Source organism: Elephantulus edwardii, unplaced genomic scaffold, assembly GCF_000299155.1.
Source record: "Elephantulus edwardii isolate Elephantulus edwardi_28Jun2011 unplaced genomic scaffold, EleEdw1.0 scaffold00170, whole genome shotgun sequence".
Classification (NCBI taxonomy): Eukaryota; Metazoa; Chordata; class Mammalia; order Macroscelidea; family Macroscelididae; genus Elephantulus; species Elephantulus edwardii.
The window spans coordinates 4,095,051-4,109,684 of record NW_006399920.1 but is presented as its reverse complement, the minus strand read 5'-3'; the positions used below and the strand labels follow the sequence as shown (position 1 = coordinate 4,109,684).

Genomic DNA, 14,634 nt, shown 5'->3' with positions numbered 1-14,634 from the left:
AGTGGTGTCTCTCTGGAGACTAAGGTGCATCTGATACAGGCCATGGTCTTCACAATCACTTGTTATGCATCAGAGAGTTGGACAGTGACCAAGGAGGATAGAAGGAGAATTGATGCCTTTGAGCTGTGGTGCTGGAGAAGAGTATTGAGAATACCATGGACTGCTAGGAAACAGATTCATCCTGGAAAGGGTCAAACTGGGCAGCTCCTTGGAGATAAGGATTCTGAGGCTTTGTCTGACATACTTTGGACATGTTGTAAGGCGGGATGGGTCTTTGGAGAGGGACATCATGCTTGGTAGTGTGGAGGGACAGCACGGGAGGGGAGGGCCCTCTATGATGTGGATTGATTCAGTGACTGGGGTAATTGGGATGGGTGTGTCAGAGACTGAGATTGGCGATTGGCACAGGACAGAGCAGAGTTTAGGGCTGTTGTACATAGGGTCGCTATGAGTTGCAAGTGACTCAGCGGCACATAACAACAACAACAACAACATACACAGCCCATTAGACCTCTGTTTAACAAATTAGACTTTCATGTAACAAGTTATTTCCCATTTCTGCACATGCCCAGTTCAGTGACATTGGTTACATTTTTCAGTGTGTCAATATTCCCCTTCTAGTCTGTTTATCATATTCCCAGTAATCTAGTTCCCTGCCCGCTTCACTTCTCATCTTTTAGAGTAATTGTTGGCCATTTAGTTTTCATGAAAATGATTATTAAAAGGAACACAGTACACATAGGAGATAGTCCTTATTTTGAGTCTGTCTATTTAGCTCGAAGTGTATTTTTGTCATAGTTTCACTTTAAAGTCTTCAGGCTGAGTGGTTTGGGATTTCCTTTAGTCTCAGTTAATTCAGGAAGTCTGGACTTTGAAGGGTTTCATTTCCGTGCCACATTCTTCTCTCATTAGGATCCATCTGTCATGCTAAGATCACAGTCTTCGGTAGTAGTTGATGGTGGTAGTCAGGCACTGTCTAGTTCTGGTCTCAGGATAGATGAGGATACATGTGTAGACTGTTAGTCCTGGAGACTTCTCTCAACTTTCAACTTTTTGTTTCCTTCTTTCTCTCTTGCTACTAATATTTCCAGACCAGGTGTGTTTAGCCACTCTCAGGCTTGTAAGACCCAGGATACTTCCCCACAATATGATGTTGAATATATATTTTATGAATTATGTCACTGGACCAGATTATCCTACAAGACTATATGATGCTAGGCCTTTAACCCCAGAAAAACAATCCGACTAAGTAGTTTTGGTTATGTTTTAAGAAAGAACTGTAACTGTATAGTTTGTTGTCAATTTAGTACCAACTTGGAGCTGATCCTTCATCATTGGTTTTCTCTCTGTAAATTGCATGAGAGGAGATGGCCTGAAGTTCTCCAGCGGAGCTGCTGATGGATTTCAACTTCTAGAGGTCTGACCTTTAGGTTAGCAGCTAAACGAAATATATACACGTGCAAAGAGATGCGTCTGTCTGCATACACATATATACACACATGTATATACCCCCATGCATATTTATACCTACATACATACATATTTAAGGTTATGTGCATTATTTTATTGTTGATGTGTTGCAAAATTACATTATTGTTAACAGTTTAAAGAAATCTAAACTTGATAAGGAAATCTACTTCAAAATTGTCCTGCTGGGCTAAGATAATACGGACATCCAGCCTGATAAAGAATCTACAATCTATTTTGGCCTTCTATATACTAAAAGGACAATTCTCCCTTTAAATAGATCATTGAAGAAATGTTCATTCTTTTATTGTTTAGATGATCTCAATTTTGTTGGCAACATCCAAAGCATCATAGTAAGGAGCAACTAGAACGAATATATGTCTTCTCTCAATTAGGCTTAATCAAGTGTTGACCTTGGCCACATCATTGTCAGTTTCTATGGAAACGTGAAGAATATTATTACTCTTGAGCCAATTTGATATTGTTTCTGTCAGGAGCCAAAAGAAATTGGAAGGACTCCAGCCCTCCTTTATGAGAGTGAGAAAAGACCAGGTAGCAATTCTAGCCCTTAGCAACACCTAAAAACTGAAAGGTCCTAGCTCACTACTGAAATCCAGAAGCCAAAGGTATAGCAAATATGCTTTATTTAGAATTTAGAATGTGCTTTTCAGCCTCAAAGGCAAGAGTAGGGAGTAGTTCTGTGTTGAGAGTAGTCACAGCAGTTTCAAGGTGGTTTTTGTTGTTGTGTTGATTGCCGTTGAGTCGAGTGTGACTCATAGCGACTCTATGAACAAAAGGCCCAATGCCTTTCTATAACTGTTGCCATTTCATCAAGTTCATAGAGTTTCCAGAGGCATGTGGCTTAGAAAGTGGATGCCACTCCTGCTTCTAAACCTGTTTTACAAACTAGGAGCTCCACCAAACACTGTCCACAAGAGGAAGCCATTCTGGTATTTGATACCTCAATGGCACAAGGTTCAGCATCACTGCAACCCAGGTTACTTCACACTGCACATTGCTAAAGTGTGATGTACAAAGTGGAAGACTCTTCCTCCAGATATAACAGCACTAGTTTAATTAGCAGTAGTTAAATGTCATCAGGTTGAATATGACTGACAGTAAATTTTGCACGAAAGACCTAAACTTTGTTCTATGACTAACATAATTTCTGTATAGAACTCTGTTCTGTAACTACCATCCTTGGGCCATTTTCCTATTATTTCTGCATGCCTTGTTTATCCTGGGTGGGTTACAAAACCATGTTTAGGGGTAAACATTTATCAGATCAGTTATTATATCCTGGAACACAGGGATGAAATCAGGGGAAGTCAGAAGATCAGCAAAACAGAATTGCTTTGGTTTCAACCTTATAACAACAATTAATGTAGGATTCATTGTACATATGTACAACTTTGTGCTGAAAAGCATCTCCCTGGCACTTAGCACCAATAACAGAATCATACTATACCTAAGTCTTCAACACACTTGATTGCTGTATCTTGTAAGATGAGCTTTGTGCTTGGATTAATTCTGCATTTTGTCATGATTTACAAAATCCTCTGTACACTTGCCAAAAGAAATTGAAACTCAAACTATGTGTTGCTGGGTGCGGTTGACTCCAACTCATACTCACTCTGTGCCATCAAAACCTTGTGCCATTCTCACGATTTCCGTTGATTCTTTTTAGGCCAATTGTTACAGTTACAGTGCCAGTTCGTCTCACTAAGGGTCCTTTTTTTCTCCTTTCAGTGACCCTCTGCTTTTCCAAGCATGTTACTCTTTTCAAAGGACCAGCCATTTTGTATTCTATCTTTTGAAGCTTCAGTGTCTTCATTTCTCTCAGCTTGATAAATGCTGAGTGTGTATCTTCCCTTTTGGTTTTCTAACTCTTACTTGCGTATTTCCTTATACTGCTCTGTCCTCTCCAGCTGCCCTTTGACTTTTTTTGTTTATCTCTCTTATTTCATAGTTTCTTTTTGTTTTAGTTTCTCTGTTCAGGATCAAGTTTTAAGAGTTTGTTCGGACACCCATCTCTGTCCATTTTCCTAGGGTGAAGGCTAGTACTAATTTTTGAGTATAGAGATATTCGAGATAAGCTCCCTTTTGTCACATCAGGTTCCAGGACTAGTGCCTGTTTTTAGCCCTTACATTTTCCTTTAATTTGATGTGTTTCTACTATTTGAGCAACTATATCTTTATGTAACCTAGGAAATATTTTAGTTGCTTTCTCATAATAATGTGAGGAAAATGTATTTATATATGTATTATATATAAATTATTAATAGATTTAAAATAAAAATGGGATTTAAAATAAAAATAGGATAGGTAAACACTCCTATTTTCACCTGGTTTTTAATCAAAATTAATATTAAAGAACATTTTACAGTAAAATTTACAGTATTCTGTATTAATTAGAAAGTCTGAGTATGTCATAAATGAAGTGATTGCGGACAGAAGAAAATGAAGCTCTTTAGAATTGTATTCTAGTGCTTTATATATAACAAGCTTTGAAATACTTTGGCTTAATGCAAAATGTCTAAAACAAAGAAGAGAAAATCTTTATATTTTTGATACTTGGAGCTTCAGGAAGTAATGTCTCCTATGAAAGGTACATTATTATTAAGCCATTAAAATTGGCTTGCTTTTATCCCTTAGGTATATTGCAACATCCAGATGGCACAGTTTTGAAACAGCTACAGCCACCTCCAAGGGGTCCAAGAGAGCTGGAATTCTATAATATGGTAAGTGAGGTAAGATTTGATTTACTTATGTATTTGTCAGAGATTACTGGTGGCAACTCATACACAGCAAGATGACCATTTTATAACATGTGTTAGTCTAGTCCACTGTAGCTTTACAGTATGTGATATATTCTAGTATTATCTATTACATTTCATATTTGAAAGATCCTTATTTTAAACTACTAAAATGATTTAATTAATAAATAATGACCTGCATTTAACACGTTGCCACAAACTTAAATTGATGACTGTGCTTAGAAACACATTTAGACGTCATTTGCGACAACGTGTTAAGGAGAAGAAATTCTGTAGTTCTGAGACATACTATACTAAGTAGGTGTTGATAGGAAAAGATTTCACAGAGGGAGATGAGGTGAACATATTTAATTACTATGAATACCCTTCTTTCAATTATTCCCAGTACTATCCTCTGGATGATGGGTTTAAGCACGGCAGAGATTGTGAGAATGGTGCAGATAATTGTGCTTGCATCTGTGAGTCTCAGCTGACTTGATGGCATCTAATAAATACATAATTTGGAAGGTCTCTGTAAGGGAAGAGAATGTTTAGAGTACTGGATAAGAAGTCAAGTGATTTGTGTTTTAGGAATCACTTTGTCACTAACTATGCAGCTTTGAGCATTTGGTACAACCTCTGGCCCTTAATTTTCTTGCATCTGCAAAATAAAGATTTATCATTTGTATAAGGATGTTTAAATTATTGTGATTTTTCCAATATATAACACTATATATAGGGAGCTCCGGTGGAGTAGTGGGTAAAGAGTTGTGCTTCTAATCCAAAGCCACAGAGTTTGAGTCCACCAGCTGCTCTGTGGAAGAAAGATTGGTAATCCCCTTTTGTGCAGTTTTTAGCTTCTGAAAATCAGCTGGAGGTTCTGCTGTGAATTGGTTCTATTTTTTTGTCTACATGTAACAAGAACAATATTATATTTGAATTATTGTTCCATCTCCCTCTGAACAAGAGATCTGAACCTTGCCTTATCCTATTCCATCCTCATGATTTCTGGAATGCTTGAGCCTGTTGTTAACAGTCATTGTGTCAATTCGTTTCATTAAAGGTCTTCTCTGATTTTCTACCTTTCCCTTCATAATATCTTTTTCCAAGGACTGGTCATTCCTGACAGCATGCCCAATGTATATGAGACAGTTTCACCATCCTTGCTTCTAAGGAACATCCTGGTTGCATTTCCTCCATGAGAGAAATTTTTTTTGTTGTTCTTTTGGCAGACCATGGGATATTCAGTACTCTTCTCCAACACTGCCATTCAAAGGCATGGATTTTTTGGTTATTCTGATTCACATGCGTAAGAAGCAATTGACAATACCTTAGCTTAGATCAGGCACACCTGGGTCTTTAAACTGACCCTTTGACTCATTAGTACTTTGGAGAGGTCACTGACACTGGATTTTCTCAGTGCAACACATCTTTTGATTTCTTTTACCATGGTTATCCTTATTCAATGAATTCAGTGAATAAGGAGGACAGAAAAAGAATTGATGCCTTTGAGCTGTGGTGTTGGAAAAGAGCACTGAACTTTCCATGGATGGCCAAGAGAACAAACATCTATGTCTTGGAGAGGGTGCTTCCAGAATGGTCTTTGGAGACAAGAATGATGAGGCTTCACCTCACATACTTTGGACATATTGCTAGGAAGTGTTATTCCTTAGAGAGGGACATGATGTTAGGAAGGATGGAGGGTCAGTGAAGGAGAGGAAGACCCTTAACCAGGTGGACTGACACGGTGACTGCTGCAATGGGTTCTTGTGTGTTGGGAAGTAGGAGGATGGCGCATGTTAGAACAGGGTTCAGCTCTTTTGTTCATAGAGTCGCTATGAGTCATATTCAACTCGATGACACCTAACAGCAGTGTTGATTTTGGATCCAAGTCAAATGAAATCATTAACAACTTCAGTCTTTTCTATAGTATGATGTTGCCTATTGGTCCACTGGTGAGGATTTTTGTATGTTGAAAGCTGTAGGTAGTCCTTGATCTTCTATAGTGTTTCATATTAAAGTCTTTAAAAAAAAGGATTTTAAAACTAATTATAAGGTCATTTTGATAAATAAAATATGACATATTTCTATACCCCATTCCTGGATTTCTGCTATTCTTAGTAGTAGGCTAGGGAAATAACAGATTTTTGGCTATAATGTAATTTTAGAGTTTTAAGCATTCATCTTTTTTACACAGGAAATTTATCATGGATTATCAGTTCTATAATTATAAATTGTATAATTATGATTAAAGACATTGAACTTTATTAAGGTTCAGAAAAAAATAGAAAAAAAGATGATTAAAACACTTGACAGCTAACCTCAGGTTTAATAATTTGAACCCAGCAGCTGCTCTGTGAGCAAAAAATAAGACAGTATGTTCCTCCACAGAATTAATAGCCTTTGAAACACAATGGAGTATTTCTGCTCTATCCTGTATGGTCACTGTGAATTGGAATCAGCTTGGTGACATTGAATTTTTTTGTGTTATCAGAAAAATTAACATTTTTATGGTTTGGTTTTTTTTCATTTTCTCATTTGAGAAGGGAATAAAATTACTTTATGACCTTCAGTAAACCTTTTCTTTTTAAAACCTTTTCATCCCTGCAGTGAGAACCTGTGTACCCCTTAGCAGTTGCTCCTCATTTTTTTCCCAGCCTCTCCAGTTCTAAGCAACCATTTTTTAAATGAAATTTTTATTATATATTCAAAGTTCATATATCTTGCATTTCACACCAGATCTTTCTCCTTTCTTTTACCCATACTTGCATCCATCCATCAAATTGTGCGACCTTATGATAAAAACCACTGCCCCCATCCTTAACTCTCTGCTCCCCTCTCCCCCCTTGGGTCCTGATACGCATTCTATAATAATAGTCTTATACAGTATTTATCCTTGTGGGACTGAGTTAGTTCACGCAGCATAATGCTCTCCAGTCCCTCCCAAGTTAGGTAATATTTTTAAAAAAATCATTGCTCCTGTGTGCTGCACAGTATTCCATCATGTGAGTGTACCATAATTTTACAATCCATTCCATTGTGGTTGGACATTTGGACTGTTTACATGTTCTTGCAATGGTGAATAGTGCTGCTGTGAACATTGCTGTACAAGTCTCCATTTGTGCCTCAGTTCTCATTTTCTCGGGGTAATTTCCAAGCAATGGAAGAGCTTGTTCATATGGAATTTCTATGTCCAGCTTTTTCAGGAAACAGCAAACTGTCTTCCAGAGCAGTTATATCATTTTATAATTGTATCATCAGTGTATGAGAGTTCCTATCTCACCAAATCCCCTCCAACATTTATTACTTGCTGCCCTGCTAAACTTTGCTACTGCTACTTGTGTAAGATGGTATCTCATTGTGGTTTTAGTTTGCAACTCTTGTTGCTGGTTTTTTGGAACATTTTTTTCATGTGTCTGTTGGCCATCCAAATGTCTTCCTCTGTGAAGTCTTTCCATGTCTTTTTCCAAGTTTGTAATTTTGTTATCAGTCTATTTTCTTGTGGAGGCCCAGAAATATTCTGTAAACTTTTAATATGAAACCTTTGTCTGAAATGGTATTGCCAAATGTTTTTTCCCAGTCAATAGGTTTTCTTTTCACTCTGCCGGAAAAAGTTTGTTTTTTTGGTTGTTTGTTTGTTTGCTTCTTTCTTTCTTGTTTTGTACTGTTAAGTTGAATCCAACTGGTACAGGAAGAGATTTTCCCTCTTTCGGTAGCAGAGCATCTGGTGGATTTGAACCATGCACCTTTGGTATTGCAGTGCAGCTTCTTGCCACTAGGCCACCAGAACTCACTCTGGAAAAAGTTTTTGATGTGCACAGGGATTTAATCTTTAGAAGATCTCATTCATCAATTTTAGCCTCTCCAGATTGTACATTTCTGGCTGTATTTGGCAGTCACTTTATACTAGAGAGTAGGCTGTCTAAGCTTGATCCCTTTTTGTCTCTGATGAACTTTAATAGTTTTGGGCTTTACTCCCAGATCTCTGACCACCTTGAGTTGATTTTTGTGAATGGTGTGAGATGTGAATCCTCTTTGAGCTTTCTGCAAGTGGAAGTCCAGTTTTGCCAGCACCATTTGTTGAAGATGTTGTCATTTCCCCATTTGATAGGTTTTATTTCCTGTTAAATATCAGTTAACCATAGATAGCTGGATCCATTTCTGGGTTCTCAGTTCTGTCCCATTGGTTTATGTGCCAGTCTTTGTACCAGTACCGTGCTGTTTTGGTTACTATCGCTGTGTAGTAGATCTTAAGGTCAGGGAGTGTTATGCCTCCCACTTCATTTTTATTTTTCAGAAGTGCTTTGTTTATTCATGGTCTCTTTCCTCTTCAAACAAACTTGACAATTTCCTTTTCAATCTTCTTGAAAAATGAATTTGGTATCTATAGGGATTGCATTGAACAGGTAGATTGCTTTTGGTAGAATCGTCATGTTTACAATATTGAATCTTACTATCCATGAACAGAACACATTTTTCCATTTATTTCGGTCTTTTTTTTGTTTGTTTCTCGCAAAAATGTTTTGTAGTTTTCTTTGTTACAGGTCTTTTGAGTCTATAGTTAGGTAGACTCAAGTACCTCAGTTTGTGGTTGGCTGTTGTAAATGGTATTGCTGTCTTGATTTCCTTCTCTGGATTCTCTTTGTTACTGTAGAGGAATCCCACTGATTTTTGAATATTAATCTTGTATTCTGTGACTCTGGTAAATCGGACTACTGCTGTAACAGTTTTTTCCTTGGGGTTTTCTGTGTACACTGTCATATCATATGCACATAGCATGTAGCAGCAGTTTAACCATCTCTTTGCAGACCTGGATGCCTTTTATTTCCTTCTCTTGTCATGTTTTCCTAGCAAGCACTTCTAATACAGTATTGAATAGAAGTGGTGATAATGGGTATCCTTGTTCTAAGCAGCTGTTAATCTGCTTTCTCGCTCTTTAGATTTGCCTTTTATGGAAATTTTATAGAGCTCTGGTTGCTTAGTGGTAAGGAATTGTGCTCTCAACACAAAGGCACTCAGTTTGAATGACCAGCTGCTTTGAAGAAGATGGGCAGTCTCCTTCCTTGTGATTTACAGACTGTGAAAACCAGCTGGAAGGTCAGCTGTGAGTCAGTTGTGACTTAATGGTGCTTAACACCAACAGAATCATATACTGTGTTATCTAGCCCTACTGACTTTTTAAATTTAGCATTAAGTTTCATAGATACACTCTATACCAGCACTTCATTCCTTTTTATTGATGAATAGTATTCTAGTCTGTGAATACATACCACATTTTATTTATCAAATTGTCATTTAGGTTATTTCCACTTCCTGACAATATGAAAAATGTTATGAACACTCATGTACAAGTTTGTATATGTGAATATGTGTATACATTTCTCTTGAATATCCATGAGTAAAATTTTTGGACTATATGGTGATCCTTTGATTAATCTATTGAAATAGTATCAGGCTACTGTTGAAAGTGACTGTACATTTTTACATTCCATTAGCAGTATATGAGAAATTTTATTTCTTTACTTTCTCAGTCGTAGTTCTTATCTGTCTTTATAGTTATAATATTCTTGCTTTTGTTAGCTTCCATGGAATTAGATCCACAGTTGTGGCAATCCCTGCATAATGTGCTTTTCGTGCTAGGATCCAGTATGAAGAGTCTTCGCTGACTGATTTTCAGAAGTAGACCTTTCTTGATGACTTCAGTCTTTTTTTCTGTTTATCATGATGTTGATGTAGTTATAACAGTTTTTGTTTTCTTGATGTTGAGGTGTGTCTCATGCTGAAGACTGTAGTCCTGGATATTCAGTAAATGCCTCAAGTCCTTTTCAGCAGAGAAAGTTGTGTCATATCTCAAGTTGTTGATGAGTTGTCCTCCAATTCTAATGCCATTATTCTGGGTTTTTTCCGTTTTATTTTTTCCTTTTTTTAAAACTAATTTTAATGAACATTTACAGAAAATTTGGATTTCTATTCATTCATTGCTGCACATCTCTACCCGCCCAGCCCTCTCCCCCCGTCCCCCAGTTCACTCCTCTCTTTCAAAAGTAAAAGAAAGACTCCCTCCCTGGTACACAATCCCTCCCACCCCTCCCACTGCCCCAAGTACATTCCACTATGCAACCTTAATTGTAGACTCTTGTGATAACCGTAATACCCTATCATACATCGCTTTTAAATTATTCACTCCCTCATCTGTTTCAGTGCAGTATACACAATTTATCCACTTTTTCTCAGTCTTACCCCAACCCTGATATCAGTCCCATTTTACAGCAGTGGCACCATGCAATATTTGTCCTTTTGCGACTGAGATATTTCACTCAGCATAATGTCCTCCAGGCTCACCCATTTTGAATAATATTGAATGAGTTCCTTGTTTTTCAATGCAGCATAGTATTCCATTGTGTGAATATACCACAGCTTCTCTATCCATTCGTTTGTTGATGGGCACCTGGGTTGTTTCCAACTCCTTGCTATTGTGAACAAAGCCGTTATAAACATGGGTGTGCATATATCTGCTTGGATGTCATATGGTCTCTTTGGGATATATTCCCAGTAGTGGAATTGCTGGGTCAAGTGGTATCTCTATTTGCAATTTTTTGAGAAAGTGCCATACCGCCTTCCACAGGAGTTGCACCATTTTACACTTCCACCAACAGTGAATAAGGGTTCCAGTTTGTCCACAACCTCGCCAGCATTTGTTGCTTGCTGTTCTGTTAAATTTTGCTATTCTGACTGGGGTAAGATGATATCTCATAGTTGTTAATGCCATTATTGTTATAGGCCAGTTTATTGGATTGTTTATTCAGCATACATATTGAATAAAACATCTGAAACTCATTGTCATTAAGTCACAGCCAACTCATACATTCACTCATGCCATCGAGCAGGAACAGACCTGAAGCTGACCCTTTAGTAAGTTTTCAGAGGCCGTAAATAGTACCAGAGGAGATTGCCCATTATTTTCCAGCAGAGCGACTGGTGAACTTGAAACTTATCACTAAACCACCGATCCTCCGTACTTAGGTATAGTGAACAGGTATTGTCCTGACACCATCTTTCCTGATTTCAAACCGTGCAATATCCTGTTGTTCCGTTCTAGTGGCTGCTTCTCTGTTCCACATGAGCACAATGAAGTGTTCTCGAAATCCTCTTCTCAGTGTTACCCGTAATTTATTATCCACATAGTCAAATGCCTTTGTGTGGTCAGTAAACACCAACATTTTATTGTATTCTCTGCTTTCAGCCAAGATTCCCCAGCCTCTTCTGAATCCAGTTTAAATTACTGTCAGTTCCTTGCCTGTCTAGGCTCCAGCTATTTATGAATAGTCTTCAGCAGGATTTTACTTGCTTATGATATTAATGTTATTGTTTGATAATTTCCTCATTCTATTGTATCACTTTTTCTTTTGAATAAGAACAAGTAATGCATATGAAATGATTGAAGCATTGGATCAGTTGCACCTGAACTATTTGTAACATACAAAAATGTAACGAAGGTTTTTCTCTAATTGTTAGATGCTGTCAAGTCAGCTTTGACTCATTTTTATTGCTACTATGTGCCATCGAACTGGAATCTACTCATTGCTGACCCTCCAGTGGGTTTTCAGAGGCTATAAATCACATGGGAGGAGATTGCCTGTCTTTACCCTGTGGAGCAGCTGGTGGATTTGAACCGTTTGCATTTGGGTTTGCAGTACAACTCCTTATCACTAAGCCACCAGATTGTGACCCTACATGCAACAAAACCCTACCCTAAGGTTCCGCACCATCTTCACAATTTCTGCTTTGGTTAAGATGTTTGTTTTAGCTGCTATCACTTTATCTTGCTAAAGGTCTTCCTCTTCTTTCATTGACCCTTCAGTTTTCCAAGCATGATGTCCTTCTCTTGAACTGGCCGTTGATAAAGTCTTCACATTGTGCTCCTAAGGAACACTGGCTCCACTTCTTCCAAGCCTGATTTATTTGTTCTTTTGGGAATCCATGGCATTTTTAGCATTCTTTGCTAGTACTGTATTTCAGTTGTATCAGTTTCCCCCCCTCTATTCATCTGCATATGAAAGTTGGACAAATTACTAAGGAAGACGGAAGAAGATTATTGTTCAGTGTAAAAAGAGTGAGCTAAAGTTTCCCAATCTCTATTAATTCCACAGAGGAGCAGAATCTCCTTCAACAATATCAGTAGCACCAAAGCAGTTACTATGAAGTTAGACATTTCTTTGTGCTCCTGTACCTTCTGTTATCAATTCTAATACTGGTCATCTTTTCTTTGGCTCTAAGTTCTCTACTATTTAAAAGAAACAAGTGTGTGGGTTCATTGAACTAACTTATAGCTGACCTTCCGTTTGGTTTCAGAGTCTGTAAATTTCATGGGAGAATATGGCCCATCTTTCTTACTTGGAGCTGCTGGTGGATTTGAGCCACCAGAGGTGCTTGACCTTTGAGACAGCAGCACAACTCTCTATGGCCTATGTCACCAGAGCACTCTATTTTTGTTGTTGTTAGATGCCATCGAGTACAACTCAAAGCGACCCTATCAACAAAAAAATCTGAAGCTTGTTCTGTTATGCACCATCCTCACACTTCCTGACGCGGAAGAGCACTTTGCAGCAGTCACTATGCCAGTCCACCTGGTCGAGGGTCTTCCTCTCCTTTACTGACCCTCCACCCTTCCCAACATCATGTCCTTCTCCAAGGAATAGCATCTCCTAGCAACATGTCTAAAGTATGTTAGGTGAAGCCTCATCATTCTTGCCTTCAAAGAGCAGTGTGGCTGCACCCTCTCCAAGACAAAGCTGTTTGTTCTCTTGGCTGTCCATGGGATGTTCACTGCTCTTCTCCAACATCGCAGCTCAAAGGCGTCAATTCTTTTCCTGTCATCTCTGTTCCTTGTTCAGATGCATAGCAAGTATTCAGAAAGACTAAGGTCTGAATCAGATGCACTTTAGTCTTCAGACTGACATCATTACTCTACAATAATTTGGAAAGGTCCCTAACTGCAGATTTTCCCAGTGCAGTGTGTCTCCTTATTCCCTGACTGCTGGTACCAAGGGTGTTAATTGTGGATTCAAGCAAGATGAAGCTGTTGAAAGTTTCATTCTCCTCTCCATCCATCACGACACTGTTATCATTGTTATCCTGCAATCCATACCGAAGTCTGCATTCTTTGATCTTCTGCAACAAGTTCTCCTCTCTTTCAGCAAGCAAGGTTGTGTCTTCTGCATAACGACTTGCTAATTCATTATAATTGCCACACAGTATTCTCAGGCCGTGCTTATTATTTAAGAATCTAGTAGAGAAGTAACAGGATAAAATTCAGGTTAGAATCGTTCAGGATATAATTCTTCAGTCCAGTGTTTCTTAGGCTTATTTGTATCAGGCAGGCCTCCCTCTGACCTGCAGCCTTTTAGTTCTGGGACAATTTTACAAAGCTGTGTTGTTGTTGTTCAGTACCGTCAAGTCTGCTACAATTTTGGAGTAGCCGTATGATCAACCGAGCTGATGAACCTAGCTCTATCCCGCACTGTCCTGGTGCTCTGTCCTGACCACACTCATTGTGACAGTTACTGTTCCAGTCCATCTCATTGAGGGTCTTCCTCTCTTTCTCTGACCCTCCACCTTTCCCATTATGATGTCTCTCTCCAAGAACTGGTACCTTCTAATAGTATGCCCAAAGTAAATGAGTGGAAGTTTCTCCATCCTTGCCTGTAAGGAGCATTCTGGTTATACTTCCCTCAAATAGATATGTTTGTTCATCTGGCAACCCCAGTTATATTGAGTATTTTTGGCCAGTATCACAATTCAGAGGCATTGATTCTTTTCAGGCATCCATATTCTAGCTTTCATTTGAATACGAAACAATTGAAAATATCATGGATTAAATCCAGGTGCACCTTAGTCTTTAAACTTACATTTGAGAACTTTGGAGAGAGATCCTTGACAAAATTCTCCAGTGCAATACGTCTTTTGATTTCTAGACTGTATCAGAGGGAATTGGCTGACACAGAGGAATTTCATGAAATAACATATGAGCAAGAAAGAACGTATGGTGATGAAGGAAGACGTTCAAGTTGCTCTGAAGGAACTGGCAAAAACCAAGGCTCCAGGAGTTGATGGCATACCAATTGATTTATTTCAACAAACAGATGCTTCCCTGGATGTGCTCTGTGGAGGACAACCAGCTGGCCAACTGACTGGAAGAGATCGGTATTTGTTCCCATTCCAAAGAAGGGTGACCCAACAGAGTGTGGAAATTATTGAACAATATCATTGATATCACATGCAAGATTCTGCTGAAAATTATCCAGAAACGTTTAGAACAATATGTCAACAGAGAACTGCCAGATGTGCAGGCTGGATTTAGAAGAGGTCGTGGTACTAGGGATATTGTAGCTAATGTTAGATGGATCTTGGC

At 38.4% G+C, this 14,634-nt stretch overlaps 1 protein-coding gene across 1 annotated transcript in view; it reads left to right on the top strand.

Moving 5' to 3' along the window:
* IPMK (inositol polyphosphate multikinase) overlaps positions 1-14,634 on the top strand; it is a 71,958-nt gene that overhangs the window by 33,079 nt on the left and 24,245 nt on the right. Inside the window, 1 exon segment of the mRNA XM_006903696.1 lies at positions 4,123-4,208. Coding sequence (XP_006903758.1) covers positions 4,123-4,208 — 86 coding nt within the window.